The sequence below is a fragment of the Uloborus diversus genome, chromosome 10 (genome assembly GCF_026930045.1).
Source record: "Uloborus diversus isolate 005 chromosome 10, Udiv.v.3.1, whole genome shotgun sequence".
In the NCBI taxonomy this organism is placed as follows: Eukaryota; Metazoa; Arthropoda; class Arachnida; order Araneae; family Uloboridae; genus Uloborus; species Uloborus diversus.
Genome location: NC_072740.1, coordinates 78,653,689 through 78,671,936, shown reverse-complemented (window position 1 = coordinate 78,671,936; position 18,248 = coordinate 78,653,689). Strand labels below are relative to the sequence as shown.

The 18,248-nt window shown below is 30.7% G+C and overlaps 1 protein-coding gene across 1 annotated transcript; it reads right to left on the bottom strand.

Annotated features, from left to right (window-relative positions):
* Positions 1-781: 781 nt before the first annotated feature.
* Positions 782-17,897, bottom strand: LOC129231610 (transmembrane protein 230-like). Its single transcript, XM_054865974.1, has 5 exons — positions 17,833-17,897; positions 14,704-14,767; positions 12,467-12,558; positions 9,026-9,148; positions 782-1,128 (listed from the first exon to the last, which is right to left on the bottom strand). The coding sequence occupies exons 3-5, from the start codon at positions 12,545-12,547 to the stop codon at positions 991-993; spliced, it is 342 nt and encodes a 113-aa protein (XP_054721949.1). The 5' UTR covers positions 12,548-12,558; positions 14,704-14,767; positions 17,833-17,897; the 3' UTR covers positions 782-990.
* Between the last annotated feature and the right edge of the window lie 351 nt (positions 17,898-18,248).

Below are 18,248 nucleotides of genomic sequence, written 5' to 3'. Positions count from 1 at the left end.
TATGAATTGCTATGGTTTGCATTTGAGCAGGGAAAAATTAATTGCTTTACATATTCCAGTAAATTTTCAATATTTTAATTACAAGTTTTAGTATAATGATTATCTTGTATGCTGTCAAGTTTTCTGAAAATTTTGAAAGGTTTAATGGAAAACTCTGCAAGTTGTGAGCCAAAAACATGCAAAAGAAAATGATATTTTTGAAAGAAGCACTTATATCTTCATGAATATAAGTCACATAAATTTACCAAATTATTTTGCATAGAAATTAAACTAATTTATGAAATTACAGCCTATTTACGATGAAGGGTGATTAAAAGACTTTTTGGTTTCTTCAATTTATTGCTAGTCCCCTAAAAGCATGGGGGTTAAATGTTTAGTGAAACATTAGCTGAAGCATAACCTTTTGGTTGAGATAAGTTATAAAACCCCCAACTGTTCTCTTATTTCTTGAGAAATTCTTTAAAATATGAATTTTTGCAAGTGATGCAGTTTTTTGCTTGGCACTGTATATATGTGGGATAGTTCCAAAAACCTTCTAGCTTGAACATCAATGAAAACAGGCAAGATGAAATTCCTGACTAATAAAGCTTTCATAAATATCTCTATTGGCTGATGGAAAACATGTGGGTTGTGGGAATCTTGTCTCAATCTCTGCCTTATGTTCCAATTCAATTTCCCCAGCAATTTAGCTTTCAGAGCAGAGCCACAAGGATGATGATGTTTGTTTCCAAATAAACCCTTACATACTGTAAAAATTTATGAATAAAGAATTTCACACAAATCTAACAGATTAAAATTTATTCTTCATGTAACATTGCACAAGATAAAAATATACAAACTGGGTAACTTCATACAGTTTCATAGTGAACTACCAATCATGAAATGGAAGAAGAATGAGTGAAAGGTTAAGTTTTAGGAATTTTTAAAGGATGAAATGCTTGCATGAAATCACAATTATCAAGGTATAAATGTTCAGATGACTGTAAACATTTAATCGAAATCAGGAATGTCATCAAACACATAACCTGGATATCCACGGAATGCAAAATAAGCTATTCTCACATGATAAATGCCAGGTATGAACATCAAGGCTCCAAGGATTAACAATGGCCATGCTCCTTCGACATGCTAGAAAATAAGTTTGCATTGAAATCACATGAAAAGCAGGAATATCATTTATAATAACATTTTCCTTTTACGATTGGACTATACTAGAAATTTTTGTACTAAGTCATTTTCAATTCAAAAATATCAATCGGTCACTAGAGGAGACTTTTTTTTTTTTTTTTCTTCCTGTGGAAAGGTGTCACAAGTCGAAATTTTCTCCAGGGGGAGGGGGAATTTGGTCATACCATCACTGCATTTAAACATATGAACATAATAGGATCAGTTGCTTAAAAGTAAGGGTTCTGAGAGACCATTAAAAGAATAAACAGAAAAGAACACATTATACCTACTAAATGCTTCTGAACATTTTGGAAAATTTCATTTTAGAAGAAGCATCGCATTTCATGCCAAAGAAAGTTAAATTTTAAGTGTTATTATAATTTGTAAGACAAAACATGATAGAATTATCTTCAACTAAAAAATTAAAATGCTTCTACATCCCCTTAACATGAAAATTCTATAGAGATAAAAATCAACAAGTAACATAAAGCTTATTTTATGATATGATTAATTATGTAATGTTCACTGAAGACCTTTATAAAAAAAAAATATTGCATTGTACTAGTAGGTGAATTGGGGCAAAGTGAAATGGTTCAAGTAATTTACCTTTTACAAAATGAAAAAATTAGAAATTTGTTTTGAAAATTACAGTAGAGGAGAGCAGGGGTAAAAGTTCCGCAGGCAAGTTGTTCCATTTGAAATAACTTAATGAAGAAAATAGATAAATATATTTAGATAATACCTGGTGAAATGGAATGTTGCAGCGGAACCGGTGGCAGCCATGTTAGTTGCGCTAGGGATGCCCGGTACATTAAAAGCTGAGCATGTGCACCACTAATCTACTTTTGTAAATATTTTCGTTTTTGAACTTTTTAGATTTTTCATAGTTAGTGTTTAGTTCTTTGGCATTTTTGTGCAAATATAGATTGTGCATCCTACTATACTTTGCTGAAACATTTTACATTTCGTGATCTAACCTATTATTTGATTCTTCAAGGACATGTGCATGTGAGGCTAGTTGTTCCCTGTGGAGAAAGTTGTTCATAAGAACAACTTGCCATCCAAAAAAGGAGGAGCTAACCCCAAGGAACTTCTTGCCCTTACTCATCAGTATCAGCAATGCAGTAAACAAAAGCAGATTTGATTAATTATTACATGCATACATTTGTTACCACAAAAGACCAAAATTGGTGAATGTTGACTTTTACCAATGAGTCATCGTAATTATTCATTCTTTCTCATATAAACAGATAAAAAATATGAAAGTTTCAAAAATCAAAATATCTTTCATGCTTAGATCTCATATTATGAAATTTTGAAAGGATTATGTTTTTCGATTTAGAGCTTGATCACGCCACCTTGCGGTGATTTGAGAAAATTTTGCTCAAAGTACATGTCTCATTGGAAAAATCATATCCTACGCAGGTGAATCTGTCTAGGCTTTTCTTTTTCAGCTGCCATTAGCCAGAGACTGCAGCTCCTTTGCGAGTTTAGCCTGGTTGAATCTGTGTACAACTTTCATTATCAGAGGTGAAAATTGAAAACTCAATCTTCTTTTTTGTAATCTGGAGAAAGGTACAGCAAACTCCTGATTCCCTGCGAGTCAATTAACAATCAGGAACATGTATTTTCGCAGCAAAAAGCAAACACCAATGGATTTTTTTTTTTTTTTTGAAAAATTGCAAATTTAAACTCAGTTGTGTTTCTGTTTTATTTATTTATTGTTCTTTCTTCATTGTACATACATTTGTTCTATATAGATATTAAGTTCTGTTGTGCAAAAATACAAAACATTTCTACTGTACTGTTTGTATTTTCATTGTTTGTAGAAAGTATTATGTATCAATACAAGTAAGTTTTTGTATAAGGACAATTTTTATTTAATTTGTCAATTATTTTAGTCTTTTTGATGTTTATCTGCAATTTTTATTATCCACGACACTCATACCACCACATTCCACGGATAATTGGGAGTTTACTGTAATTGCAACAGTTGCTGAAAATAGCAATTAGAATATCATACACATACAGTCAACTCTCAAGTATTCATGGAATAGAGTGTCACGGTGACCATGGATAAACGAACGCATGCTTACATCCAATAAGCTTAAGAAAAATGATTATTGTAATGATGTTGTTTATAAGTCTTTAAATAAACACTTGCTTATATCAACAACTGTTTTTTTATCACAAATTATACCTTTAACAAGCAACTCATCTCGAGACGTTGTTAATCTGAAAATCACCATCATTAGTCATTGTCGTGTAAATATTGGAGCAACTTGTCCCAAAACGGGGCAAGTTGTTCCTTTTTGGCTTTAGGTTCTATAAAATAAAGTATAAAAAAACCTTACAAAATACAAAAGAAAACAAAAAAAGTCTTAACATCATCACTCAGATTTAACCCCAGAAAAATAATTCTAGAACTAAGTTTCTATAAAAATGTTTGAGCTTGTTTGTAAAATAGAACTTTCAGCCCCACTCTCCCCTATATAAAGAAAGAATGATTTTTGTTAATAAATAAACTTGCATTGAAACATTATATTTCACTTTTAGAAGTCAATTTGTACCTTCAAAGAAAAAATAAAAGTGGAAAGTTTTGACTTTTTTCATGAGATAAGTGAAAAATAAAATATTTTTCCAGTTAATAATTTCTTATTTGATTATTGAAAATATTTCTGCTCAAACGAATGAGTTTTTTAAAAGAATGAATGAATAATGAAAAAATAAATGAACAAATTAAATTAATTAATGTGTGAGAAAAAATATATAAGTAAGAGAGGGAATAAATCATAAAATATGTGAATGAATGAATAAATAAGTGAAGCAATTAATAAAGGAATGTAAATGAAGCAATGAATGAATAAATAAATATGCAAGTGATTTACTAACTGAATGAATAAAGAAATACAACTACTTTGCCCTGCATGCACTAGAAAAATTGTATCAAACATTTAAAATTCAAATATGCTTAATATTAACTAAATAACTACTGCATTGGACTTTGAAAAGCGCTTGTATCATTATTTACTTTGACTAATTGAGCTATTTATTTTTTCACTAGAATAAACTATATGCTTAAGAACATGGTTAAAATATTGCTAGGTGGTGCGCGAGACTCTTAAAACATTTTAACAATTCACTTTGTCCCATATTCTCCAACTTATGAGATTATCTAATCTTTCATAAAGGGTAACATCTGAAACTAATACTTATAATTTGAAATAGAACATTAAAAGGTTTTACATACACATTAAACACAATTAGAGATGACAAACAAGACGGAAAAAAACGTAAAATTTCGGAAAAAACGGAAAATAACCGATTTTTTCCGAAGGGGTTTATTTTTACTCCGGAAAAAATTGAAAAAATGAATTTTTCAACTTTTTAGGCAGTTTTAATTGAAACTTTCAGCAAAAAGTGGTTTGAAATTTTTCATACTTAAATTCTCATTTGCTTTCCTCCCCCACCCCCTACTTATATCTTAAAGTACTGTCTATCATTGATAATGCAAGTTGTTGTATGATAATATAATTTGCATATAGATCAAAAAACATTTAATACTTTTTGCAAAAAAATAAATAAATAAATAAAACCAACATTCTTCGTGAAGAATTTATTTTCCTTCTTCATAAAACAAAAACGCATAACTTTAATCAAGAACTGTTTTTGCTGACTGTGTGAATCAAATGTACAGTGTGTGGTAAAAAAAACAGGGCAAGAAATTTTCCATGTAAGTTTATGAAAAATAAATGAGTTAACAAAACACAAAATATAATAATATGAGAAGACCTTTAGCAATCAATAAATTAATTTGTTTCAAACTGGTGTTTTTTGAAGTAATACAGAGGTGCAACTTTTTATTGAAATGTTCATCAGGGGTTGCAAGAGTTTTTACCTTTAATCAGTCCTATTCCCTATAAAGCAATTGGTTTCGAGTCCAAACTTTCGTGTAGTTTAGGGTAGAGCTTTGACTCTAAAACATGCTATACAGTGTAATAAATGGGATTGAGGTCTTAGCTAGTAGAGCGTCCACTAGCTAATAATGCACCTTGCACCCCTCTTTTTTTTTTGGCCATGTGAACTGGTGTGAAGTCAAATTGAAATGTCCAGTCTATATTGCTGTGCTGAAGTGCTCTTAGGTCCACAGAAGTGCTACAGCTTCTAAAATGTCCTTCTGGTACAGTTTTTGATTCATTTATGGCCTTCATCCACAAAAAAATATTTTTTGTCGCTTGTGCTGATTCCATCACAAACAAAGTCTGACTTTGACGATGTTCAACATTTTCTAAGGTGCTTGGAGTGCCGACAAACCAAATCCTATTGTTTTGGGGGTTATGAGCTGGTTGAACAGTAAATTAATCAAAGGTATCTCTTCCATCGAGGAACTGCGGCATGTCTCAAATGTTTCTAGCATCTTTGGAGCCATACGAATGCCTGAACTTTTTGGAACTCGTAAAACATCTGTTTGCGCTGATTTTTCCCTTGGTCTCATTTATCGGTCACAAATTTCCCATCTTAAGAACGACTTTTCTCGTAGAAACCCAAGGATTTCATTGATCTTGCTTTTTGATGGCATGACGATCAATTGAAATGTTCACTGTTCATTTTGGTACACTTTCCAGACATCGACTGTCATTTCCAAGCCACTTGAAGCGGCATACCGCATCAAATACTGTTTGCCAAGGCACAACAAGCAAACAGTCTTTCTACTTGGTTAAACAACTTTAAAATAGCAAGTCTTTTGCTCAAAATTGTTTAAAAAAATGAAAAACAATACATAAACTAGGAGATATATTGTAAATTATTTTCTAAAAAAGTGACAAACAAAAATAAATAAGACACTCATTAAAATGAAATTACTTTACTTAAATTTGATGACACTATCTTTGTTCGAGTTCTTTAAAAAAAAATTTGCAGCACCCTGTATACTGCCATGCTAAGTAAAAAAGAGGAATCTGCAGTTGAGCTCAAGCTGAGATAGTATTTTAAAGTTTGGTTCTTCCATATAAATGATTCCAATGTCTTTTTTTTTTTTTTTTTTTCAGAATTTAAAAAAAAAATAGTTCTTGATCAAATGACCCAAAAACATTTTATTTATTCAGTAAAATACGAAACTGAGGAAAAAATAACTCAGTTTTGTTCTAAACTGCAGGTATGACTACTTTTACTACTGTGCTTAGCACGGCCATATGAATGAACTGAAACTCCAGTTTAAGTTTTGGTTCAGCTTAACCATAAGGCAGTTTTGGTTTGGGGTTTCTGTTGGAAAGAAAAAGAAAATCCTCATTTAGTTTTGATTTGGACTTAAACTGAATTGGAAAAAATCAAAACTCAATAGCTTTCATTTTCAGACAGTAATCATGTTTGAAAATCAAAAATTACAATTATTTTACAAGAGTCAGAGAAAATCTATAATATCAGAGAAATATATGCACAGAGAATATTATATTTTTTACATAACAACAATAACTGGCTTGAAATTAATGAAAAACAATATAATACTTGAATTTCAGGTAAACAATATAAAGTTATAAAACCAAATAAAACGATTATAAAAAAGCAATTCTTTTTCTTGGCACTGCGGCTGTTTAATGAACTAACGGAAGATGTTAGAAATGAGAAGAACTTCAAAAACAAGGGATCAATGAATATGTACAAAATAACGACATTCTATCAATAATTAACTTTTAGCTGATAAAATATACTGACTTGCCAACCTGGGGGGGGGGGGTTGTATTGTATTTTTTATACTATAAAATGTTTCAATGCGAATTATTGTGTTTTTTTTTCTGGCGTCAAACAGTCGAATTATTGTTCTGTGTGAAATAATTATTACTTGTGTAAAATTAATTTGTAAATATTACTGTTAAATGCATATTTGTGTTTGTACTCCATATTAAACCAATTAAATAACATTGCAGACAGTGCCTTTGGAGCTCTTTAGTGTTAAATATACTACTAACTCATGTTGAACTATAAGCAAGATTTTCTTAATGTTTTGCTATGACGCTTGTAATTTATGTTTTATAACTTGCATGTTTTAACTTTACTTTATTTCATTTTGCTTACTGTTATGTACATGTGTTTTTTTAATAAAATCTTATCTTAAAAAAAATTTAAAAAAACTATTTTAAGTTTTAAAGGCAATCTAAAATAGAAAATGTCATTGTTATGATTGGATGCACCTTACCTAATATTATTGGTTGAACGACTTATTTCTGGTGTTTTACCACTAAGAAAGCTCTCAGTTATAAACCAAAAAGGTTCTTTTTATCTTATTAAACCCTCCTTTTTGTGTATTTACATCAAACAGAAAAAGAGGATGTGTGGATTGCATATATGTTTTAATACTTAACCCTTTATAAGTTCCAAGAAACCCAGATCTATTAGAAACCCTATCTTTATTCATAAAAAACAAATTTTTCCATTTTTTCCTATTATTCCCGAAAAAACCAGTAAAAAAACGTTTTTTTCCACCACTTCAAAAAATGTCCAGAAATTTTACATCTCTAATCGCAATACAACTAATAACTGAAGTTAAATTATTGTTTAAGTTAATAACTGAAACAATAAAAAATAGGGTTTACTTTATGACTGTCATTTCAAAGAGGATTATTTAAGTTAGAATAATATTTGAAAAATGAAAAGGACAGTAAACTCTTGATTATTCCTGGTCTTTCACTTTCAAAAAAAAAAAAGAAAGAAAGAAAACTAAAGAAACTGTACCCATTTAAACTTAATAAATGCAAAATCCATTTTTGGACATTTTGATTTCTTTCTCCCTTTTCCCTTCCAATGGCATCAAACCTTAATCACCAAACCTGACTAGTTGAAACCTGATTTTAGATCTACACTACTTACTACTTGAGAGCTAGCAACAAAACAAAAGCACATAATGGAATTGCCAGATCAGTTTTATTCTGAAAAAATCCTTCAAATTTCCCCATACATGCTTGATGTAACCTATCTTAATCTTTTAGTTATAGTTCATTCAAGGCAAATAGATAGAAGAAGTAAACAAAGAGGGGTGCTGTTTGGCGCCAACATACGCCACTGTCATGAATTACTTATAAAATTGGTGATTATTCTCAGGAACATTTTGCTTATTTTTTTGGTGCTGTTTTCGCCATCCCATCGCCAATCAGACGCCATCGCCAAGCGTTAACCTACTTTGTTTACTTGCGCTATCAGTTCTCCCTGAATTCACTATAGTCTGCTTTATATGAGTAACTAATGCATGAGATACGAGCCAAAAGTTTGGGGAAAAGTTGTATAGAACCTTACTCTGAACAGTTCACATCACTGAAGCCCATCCACCTTCAAAATAGTCATCTTGAGCGACTATGCAGTTTTGCCAACGTTCATATAACTTTTGGAACCACTCCTGGAAGCCATTTTTCGCTACCTCCTGTAAAGCCTCCGCCAATGCAGCTTTAACTTCATCTGATGAAAGAAATCAGCATCCCTGCAAATGCTTTTTAACTGCGCAGGAGGCCTTACAGGAAGTTGCAAAAAATGGCTACCAGGAGTGCTTCCGAAAGTTACACGAACATTGGCAGAAGTGCATAGTTGCTCAAGGTGACTATTTTGAAGGTGGATGTGCTTTGGTGATGTGAACTATTCAGGGTAAGGTCTTATACAACTTGTCCCCGAACCTTTGGATCACAACGTATGCCATTGTTTTTGATTTATTTAACGTCCTGCATACACAAGTAACGTTTTTTACCTATTTTGCGGATTATTCACGAAATTCGATACCACACTTGACGTCCCACCCTGTTCCATAGATAATCAGGAGTTTACTGTACATTACTTTATGTACAATACAATATGAAATCATAAAATAATACTTTACTTTTCCATTTATATGGCCAGTAAATAGCAAACCAGCAATCAGTATTAGTAAGCCTCCAGCGATGAAAAGGAAAGCAGCTAACAGAATTCCTCGATATGGAACTCTTGGCTTGGGTTTCTGAAACTACAGACCACACAATTTTATCTTTAGTTTCCACAAAACCCTACACACCACACACAAGAACAATTTCATTTTTAAAGCAGGTTTATTTTCAACACAAACTAAACATGAAAAACTTGGAATGATTTGATTTCTACTTATGGTTAAAACACCTGCTTTAATTATGGCAACAATAATGGAATGAAGCAGTGAGAAGAAAAGGAATATCCTGCCGTACTAAGCGCAAAAATCCTACCTGCAGCCGAGTTGAAAATGAAAAATTACAGTAGAAAACTTTGCCTCTCCATGTATTTGATTCAGATGCAACTTTTTCAGAATCCTTTAAAATATATTTCACTCAATTTTGATAAAAAGTGGAGATACGACTTTTGTGCTCAGCACACAGTGTAGGTGATAAAATTAAAATTTTGGAGATAACCAGTACAAATAGTAGGGGAATCTATCCTCTGCTTTGAGGCAAGAGATGGTACTAGTAGCTGTGGTGGGTGCTGCTATACAGTATGATTTAGGAATAAAATGCAATGAAAGCCTCCCTAGGATCTGAACTGAAAATGTGTTTCATAAGAAATTTTAAAAAGTCCATTTACATCCCTTTCCTTCTCACTGCTTCAAATGTTTCTTTTGCTAATGTATTGCTTGTAATGAATTTGCTAAAGCAATTAAACTTATGAGAGCTTCAAACACTTAAAGTGTACAATCTGAAAATATGATAATGGAATAAATCCTATTTACAAATTGAAAAGTTCAGACTTGAACCGCTTTCTTCTTAATATCATTATATGAGGGTTATCATATTGTTATATACATTGGACAATGCAAAGGATAAATAACGTAAAAAGAAGAGAGTATATTGTTCAATTAGAAAATAAATTTACATGCTGTTGGTATGAAACTACAATAGAATGTTTTATTTTCAGGTGAACCTTAAGTATGTAATGTAAACAATGCACATTAGAGATGATTTAATAGAGGAGTAATTCATCAAAAGGGAACAAATCCACCTTTAAGAAAAAATCACTTTATGGCATTTTCTATATCTTTCAGGTGACCTTCATTGAATCCTTTACTCTCAAAAAGTCTAAACAAAGTATTTAAGGGAAAAGTTTGACTTTTTGATCAAAATGTAACAAATCCGGCCTCTAGAATTTTTATTTTGATTAAAAGGGGACATATCCTGAATGTAACTAGTGTACAAAAACGTTTTAATTCAAAGAATCACATGTCCAAAATCTAATCCACTAGTTTCAAGTTCAAGTGCTTCGATATGAGAATATTAGGTGGTGAAACATTTGAGTTTTGGTGAAATTGAAACTCCCAGCATTCAGGTTTTTGTTCAAAAGGGCACATATCCAAAATTAAGATGATGATAGCTCTTTCTTTTTTATAAGAAAACTTTTTACTCTGGGACATAATATGTTACGCTTTTGTGCTCAATTCTGTACCCAGAAAAAATGATAAAACTATTTTGCTGTTACCCTAATTCTTTTTTTCACATCCGGAAAATTTTGGGAAAATGGATATGTTTCCTTTTGATAGATCAGTCCTGAATTGTAATTGGTTACTACCCTAGCAGCACAATTGGTTGGGAGACGGTTGGCCAATGGTAGGCAAAGTCTGCCCTGGCAACAGTAACTCAGGGGTGCAAGTGGAGTTCAGTAAAATTTTCTGGAGACAGTGTGAAATTTTTGGAAACTATGAGATAGCTTGAACCTCTCCCTCCACTGCAAAAACTCTTCAAATATACATACAAAAATCATTGAAATTGTGAAAAAAAATATTTTTTAAGGGTTTTTTTTTTTGGAATGTGTTGTCAGCCCAAAATATTTTGAAACAGCAATCCAAAATTTTTAGAATTTTCTTAAATTTTGGATCAAAAACACCTCAGCAAACCAACCATTTGCCCACCAAGGACCAACGATCTGCTACAGCGCCTAACATTTTCCCAATGACGGCCCTTTGAAAATATTCACGGTTGGCCTAAAGAAGCCCAGAAACTGTAGGGCCATCGTTGGCACATCATTCATTGCCAACCCACCATTCCCCACCAGTTTCTACAGTTAGCCACTGTTGGCCAACCAGCTCCGCACCGTACATGTTTCTTGGGTAAGCATACTATGTTATACAATTTGTTTTAAGAAAAAACAAAAATAATAAATACTGCAACTAAATTTAAATAATTATTGTAAATAAACTTTCAAATCTTCTGAAGCAAAAAACAAGTAGCAATTCAAACAACAAGTAAGCATATTCAAAAAATTAAACTAATGATGAAGGCATTAAATGTGAATAAGTTGTGCATAAAGTAAAACATCTACAAATGGCCATCTCTAAATAAGGATAGCCTCCAGTGGCCAGCTATAAATTCATGGAACCAAACACACTATTTAGGATTTACCTTACAACCAATTTTTAAATCTCAAATTAACAGCAATGGACATATATACCAATCCATAATTCATTTTCCTTCTTTACTTTTTTCTACCATGAAGCTTCAATTATTCCACACGATCATTACCAACACCTTCTAGCGATTATGCCTACTGGAATTGCAAATGTAAATATATTGTAAATGTAACTATTGTAAATAACTGTTTTTCTTAATTTGGTGGAAGAGAAAGACAGGGTGGAACACAAACAGCAACCACCACCTTGTGGTGGGTTCTAGTTGTTAATCTAAAAAAATATAACTGCATTATTAGCAAAGAGCTGCACACTACACACTTATTGCAGAAAATGTACAACTTGGCTAAAAAAATACTGCAATGTCAATGTAAAACAAAAGCCAAAAAAAGAAAATTTTGGCTCCAAATCCAAAAATGAAATGCATCACCACCTATTGATAAAAAAAGATAAATAACATAGCACAATAACTGATTAGCATTGCTTTTTTAACTCTTCAATACTATGTGAAACAATTAAATACTAACTTTCAGCATAATTTTGCTTCTTTTGAAAATATATCTTCACTTAGTGAAATACAAATACAAACACAATTGTGATGATCAAAGATAAGACCAAAACTGAACAACACACTCTAAATGAGGTCCTACCAAACTTCTATACAAAGGCAGAAGATGCTTCTTAGCTTTGTTGGAAATAGATATCTTTTTTTCAGAGTGAAGAGACATTTTACCTCATTGCATAAAACTATGTAGCATCAAAACATATTTTGTACAGTGCTGTTATTAAAACTAACTTTAGGGAAGAAAACAAGTTTTGAGTTCAAAGATACTGTGTATTTTGTCAACTAATGCGAAAGGAAAAATACTGAAAGGAAAACAGCAACAGAAAAAAATAACACACAAATCTAATAATACAAACCTGTAAGTCAATAAATCCTTCATCTGTTTTTGTCAATTTATGATACCGAACAGAAGAATTTCCAAGAAACTTCTTTTTCATGATCAATTATGCTGTAAAAAATATGAACTATTAAATAATATTTTTAAAAAAAAGTTTCACACTAAATTTTTGTAAAGTAAAATTCCTAAAGTTAGAGGATATCAAACTTATAAAATTAAAGAAAAATTTCTAAAAGGTAAATACAGTTGAACCTTGTTATAGTGTAACAATCCCCCGGTTGTAGGGAACTTCTAAATTAGTCACAATTGAAGCCCTACATTATTAATGTATTTTCAAACACTTGTAATGATCACCAAACGGCTGTAGCGATCCAAATTTTCAGCTTTTCGTAACATTTGTCCCGACTTAACAGCTTTTCCATATGCAAACAACATCTTCTGCAATTCCCTTTTTCACAAGAATGTCCCAGTTGAAACAACAATTCTCGCCTATTGTTTGAGCCTTTGATAACATTGCGAACTTCACACTGATCATAGCTAAATTAAGCAAGTGAAAAACATTTTCTAAATTAAGTAAATTTATTCTAAAATTGGAAGGCAGCCCTGATTTTAAATTTGCAAGGAGTTATTCCTTTTCTAAATTTACTGTAGCCTCAGTCTGGAAAAATTGCAATTCTAAGGCAGCTGACCATGTTTTGCTTAAATTTGTTACGACAGAAACTAGATGAACATGTTGCATGTTTGTTTACAAAAGTTGACAGAAAAATCAACAATATGTACATAAAATATAAAAACTTGCAACCAGAAAGTGCCATCTTTCTTCCCATACCATGGATATATATATATATATATATATATATATATATATATATATATATATATATATATATATATATATATATATATATATATATATATATAATATATATATATATATATATATATATATATATATATATATATATATATATATATATATATATATATATATATATATTAATGAGTACAATAGCTATTACTAGCGTCTTACCAGCAGCAAAATTGAGAGAGGGGTACCTCCTGAAGGGATAAATTAATATAACTATTTCATTTTGATTTTTTAATATACTTCTCTTTTGAATAAAGACATTTTTTACATTCATGTAAAAAAACACAAAACCGATTAAGTACATTTAAATTTAAGCATTTTGTTTGCTAAAGAAATAATATCGGAGTCAGAGGCAAGAGCCTTGACAAATCTGGCCTCTAACATTAACAACCATTTAACTCACTGGTCTCGAGTTCAAAGGACATAAAATCTCAATTCGTCCATTATTTCTTCATTGATAGAATCAATAATTAAAATTTCATTTTAAAAATGTACATGACGTACCTAGGAGAGTCATTTCAACCCAGGAAGCTATTTGCGTAACAACAGATTTTTCAGCTTATAAAAAATACAAAAAATTACACGGTAGTTTCTTGGCAAAATCATTATGTTAATAATAACGACATGTAGTATTAAAACGTTATCTCAACTACAGCTTTAAAAACAAATCAGCAACTACTTTGTAATCTGGAAAGAAATAGTTTCTGAATTCATCCATAAAACTGATATGGTATGAAACTATGATTTTGATAATTACATAACATTTTATAGTTAAAACAAATTAATTTATAAAAACTCAAATCAGGTATGGTTTATTTAATAACCTTTCACTCTTGTTATTATTATTTAGACATTGTTCCTAATTAAAACCACTGATTTTATAGCATCTCCTTAAAATTCTATAGGGTTCATAATTTAATTGGCTTAATTAGTACATTACATTTATGTACTTAAATTAAAAGTAGATTAATTTGTCGTAAGAGATCCTTAAAAAAATTTTAAATAATGCCATGAAAACTAAGTTATAAAACGCTGTATGGGTGGGGGGGGTTTTCAATTTCTGGGGCCACCTCCAAAAATGTCTGCATCTGCCCCTGTATTTTATACATAATTTTATCCTAATCGCTAGTAAATATTATGTAATAAAGATTCATTAATAGAAATATCTTAACGAGTCTAGACTTTTTTTTTTTAACTATATGAAGCCATCCCTCAGTTATAGGGATCAGTTATATATTTCATAACACATGATTGAAAAGTTTAAAATAGAACAAAATAACAAAAAAATTAAAAAATACACTGCAATGGATGATTTTCTAAAGAAAATGCAGAGACAATAAAAAACTTGATAGAATGGAGAAACATTTCATGATCAGAAACAGACATACTTTAACTTTTAACTGAAGTACAAACTAGTTGATATTGATACTTTTCTTTCAGCTTGATTTTGACCTAGATAACATAAAAACATTCTATATTAAGTTCATTGTTCAATTTAAATGATACTTTGGATATTTAATAGTTACAAAAATAAGATGTATGAGAAAAAAAAAAAGATCACAAAATCTGACAAATGGTAAAAGTCAAAGGACAATGCAAATTTAGCAATAAATTAACACAAATAGACATAGCCAGAAAGGGCAAAGAGTGACAACTGCCCCTCCCTGGAAGAGAACCTCTGACCTGGACACATTCACATTACTATTTAATGTCACTAAAGATAACTTAAAATTGCCTTTTTAGGACTTCAATTTTCGAAAATGTCTGGAGAGTAGCACAATTGCATTTTCCTCCCTCATCTGACCAAAAATAGCATTGGTGGTGGGGGGGGGGGACTTTAATTTGAAGTCATTGTCCAGCATTGAGAAGGAGTGACAACTAAAAAAAAACTTGTTACACATATGCGACTAACAGGGGACAATCCAGACTAACAGGGATGAAGGTCAATCCAGTTCATCAAAAATCCGGATACTTAAGCAAATTCTTAAATAAGCAGACTTACCATTCATTGAAACAAAATATATTACATTTTATAGCAAAATTATATAAAATTGTTACATAGACACAAAAAATATTGAAAAAAAAATTTCATATTTTCTCAACAAAAAATTGGTACTCTGTCTTGGTTCAAAAATCTGGATTGTTTGAATGAAACACAGTTAATCTAACACTTTCCTTTGTCAATAATTCAGCAGCAGTGGTGTTTGTTAGAGTACCATAAATCATTGTACAATCCATGCAGGGACTGTACATTGAATAAAAAATAAAAAGTAAATGTTTGGCGTTGGCGTACTTATAGCTCTATGTTCTTGCTATCATAATTTAAAATAATCTTTGTGAACATAAAAAAATTTTAAAAGCTACAAATCTGATCTGGGTGAGTGAGACTACTATATTATGATACAAGTGCTTGAATAAATATACATATTTTTACTAGAATGGTGAAATTTTAAAATATTATTATTACAGCATAATAATATCGTAATATAATGTATGTTTACAACAATTTTTCGGATTATTTTCTGCAAAAGCTGAAAAGCATTTCCGTTACAAAATTATAACGATGCATCTTGGTAAAGTTATAATAGAAAAATTGAAAGTAAATGATTTTAAAATTTCCCATTAAAAGTAGAGTGATTTCTTAAAAATAAAATTTTGAGCATACAGTGAAGCACCATTTATACGTTTGGAAGGGACTGTATGCAAAAAGCGTACAAATGAAAAAATGTGTAATATGTATAGGTTAATGTGTATTAGACTCTGTAGGACCAATTTAAAAAACTTATAATTGAAAAAAACATAAAAGAGAAACATATAAACGGTACTTCACTGTATATAACAATTATTTTAATAATTATCTACCATATATACTAGCGTATGACTCAAGAAATTTAGTACAAAAGATTAGTTTAAGGTTAGGGGGAACTTATATGCAGGGTACAATTTAGGAAAATTTACCCCCAAACAGTTCTAGAAAAAAAAACATTCTGAAATTTGAACATGGTCTGACAGTGAAATAAAGACGAAATAATTGAAAAGTGCAGGAATTACTGCTCTTAATTTTTTGCTCTTTTTTTTAAAAAAAACAACGTTATATGAATACAGTGCAAAATTTTATTGATATTCAAAATAATTTTACTTTGGGAAAGGGCTCTGACATGTCTCTCTCCCAGACTTTCATCTGTAACACCATCAAAGATCATAAATGTTTTCAAGTCTTCAATTTTGAAAAAATTCTACAGGAGATACGGCTATGATCCTCCCTCCTCTGCCAACAAACAGTATTGTTCTTCTTACCTTTCAATCTCAACTTTTGATTCTATTTTTCTGTCAGGGGGGCTTAGCCCAATTAGATACAAAAGTCTAATTCCGCCCATGAATCAAGGGGTTGACAATGAATGTATGTTATATCCAAAAAACATGCCCATATAAATGTAAAAATACATTAATTTCTCAAAACCAGAGGAGGGCGATTGCTTCTCTCAACTCCCCTAAATGATAGGGGGTCAAGAGGGAACATTGATTATTGTTCAAAAAAATATGAAATTTTAGCTTTATTTAGAAAAAAAGTTTGAAAATATTAGTGTAATTTTAAAAAATCTAAACTTTTACAAGTGCAAGTTTTCAATTTATTTGTTAAATATCATTTTACTAGGAATTTGGACAGCAAATGAATGCAATTACTCAAAATGTTTTTTGAGCAATCACGATTGCTTATTGTTCTCACTTCATCCGACAAAGGCTTTTGTCGGATGTCTTTTCATCCATAAGCTAATTACTTTTTGCATTGAAAAGGGCGTTCCCTGTAACGCCGAAACACGTGTTTGCTGTAATTGGCAAATTTGTGCTTCTTTTAACATTGTTTTTCATACTTTACTGTTCAGCACAAAGGTATTTATTTATCTTAAAAGTTTAGTGTTCGCAGTTATCGAAGAACAGGTGGAGACATATTACAATTGTCTTCATTTATGCATTAAAAATCAAAACAGAAGTATTAGTAAAGAAACAAACAAAAAAAATCTATTTAAAAAGTCGAAATTAAAATAGAAATTTAATTATGATAATTAAAAGTGAAAGTTATTGTGTGGATGAGTAGCATTTTCTCATACATGAGTTTTATGTACAAAACTCAAATTTTTAATCTGAACAATTTGTTTAGTGGTTCACACTGAAGGCGGAAAAAACACGGCATTCAAAACACATGTATCTTTTTGGACGTCATAACTCTTTTAAAACAATAATACGATACGATCAGTAATACTATTTTCCCTAAGATTCGAACGAACATCTATAGTTAACACCTAAATTCATTGGGTAGGGTCAAATACATTAGTAATTTCAGTCAAATACATTAAAAAATTTAATAAAAGTAGAAAAAACTAAATAGTCAACAAAGTATCCTATTTTAAATAAATACCGTATGTACTTCTTATTTCATGCGAGCGTTTGACGCAAAACACAGCAACGGCTACATGTTTCTAATATAATTAATTTCATAAAGTAAAATGTAAAATTACCATTATTTTGACAGAGGCGGTTAAAAATCGCCATGCGAGACATTACCTTACCAGTGACGTCATATACGAGTGTATCCCTCATGCTGCCATCTAGTGCCACCGCTATAAGTAGGCAACAAAAAATTAAATTTCTGATGAAATTAACAACACATTCATGAAACAACGGGAAAATATTGAAAGACAAAATGAAAGATGTCGAAAGAATTTTTTTCTATTTTTAATTTACTCTAAACAGTTAGCAGTATAGCAAAAATACAAAAATACGTTATGTGTAACACTGCATTAAAAATAAAAACAATTTTTAAAAAATGTTAATTGCCGTATAAACTTTAAAATAATGACATTTTCTATGAAAAATAAAATATTGTTTTAATTTGTCAGCAAAAAGATTGAAAGGAAAAGGACTTTTTATTTAC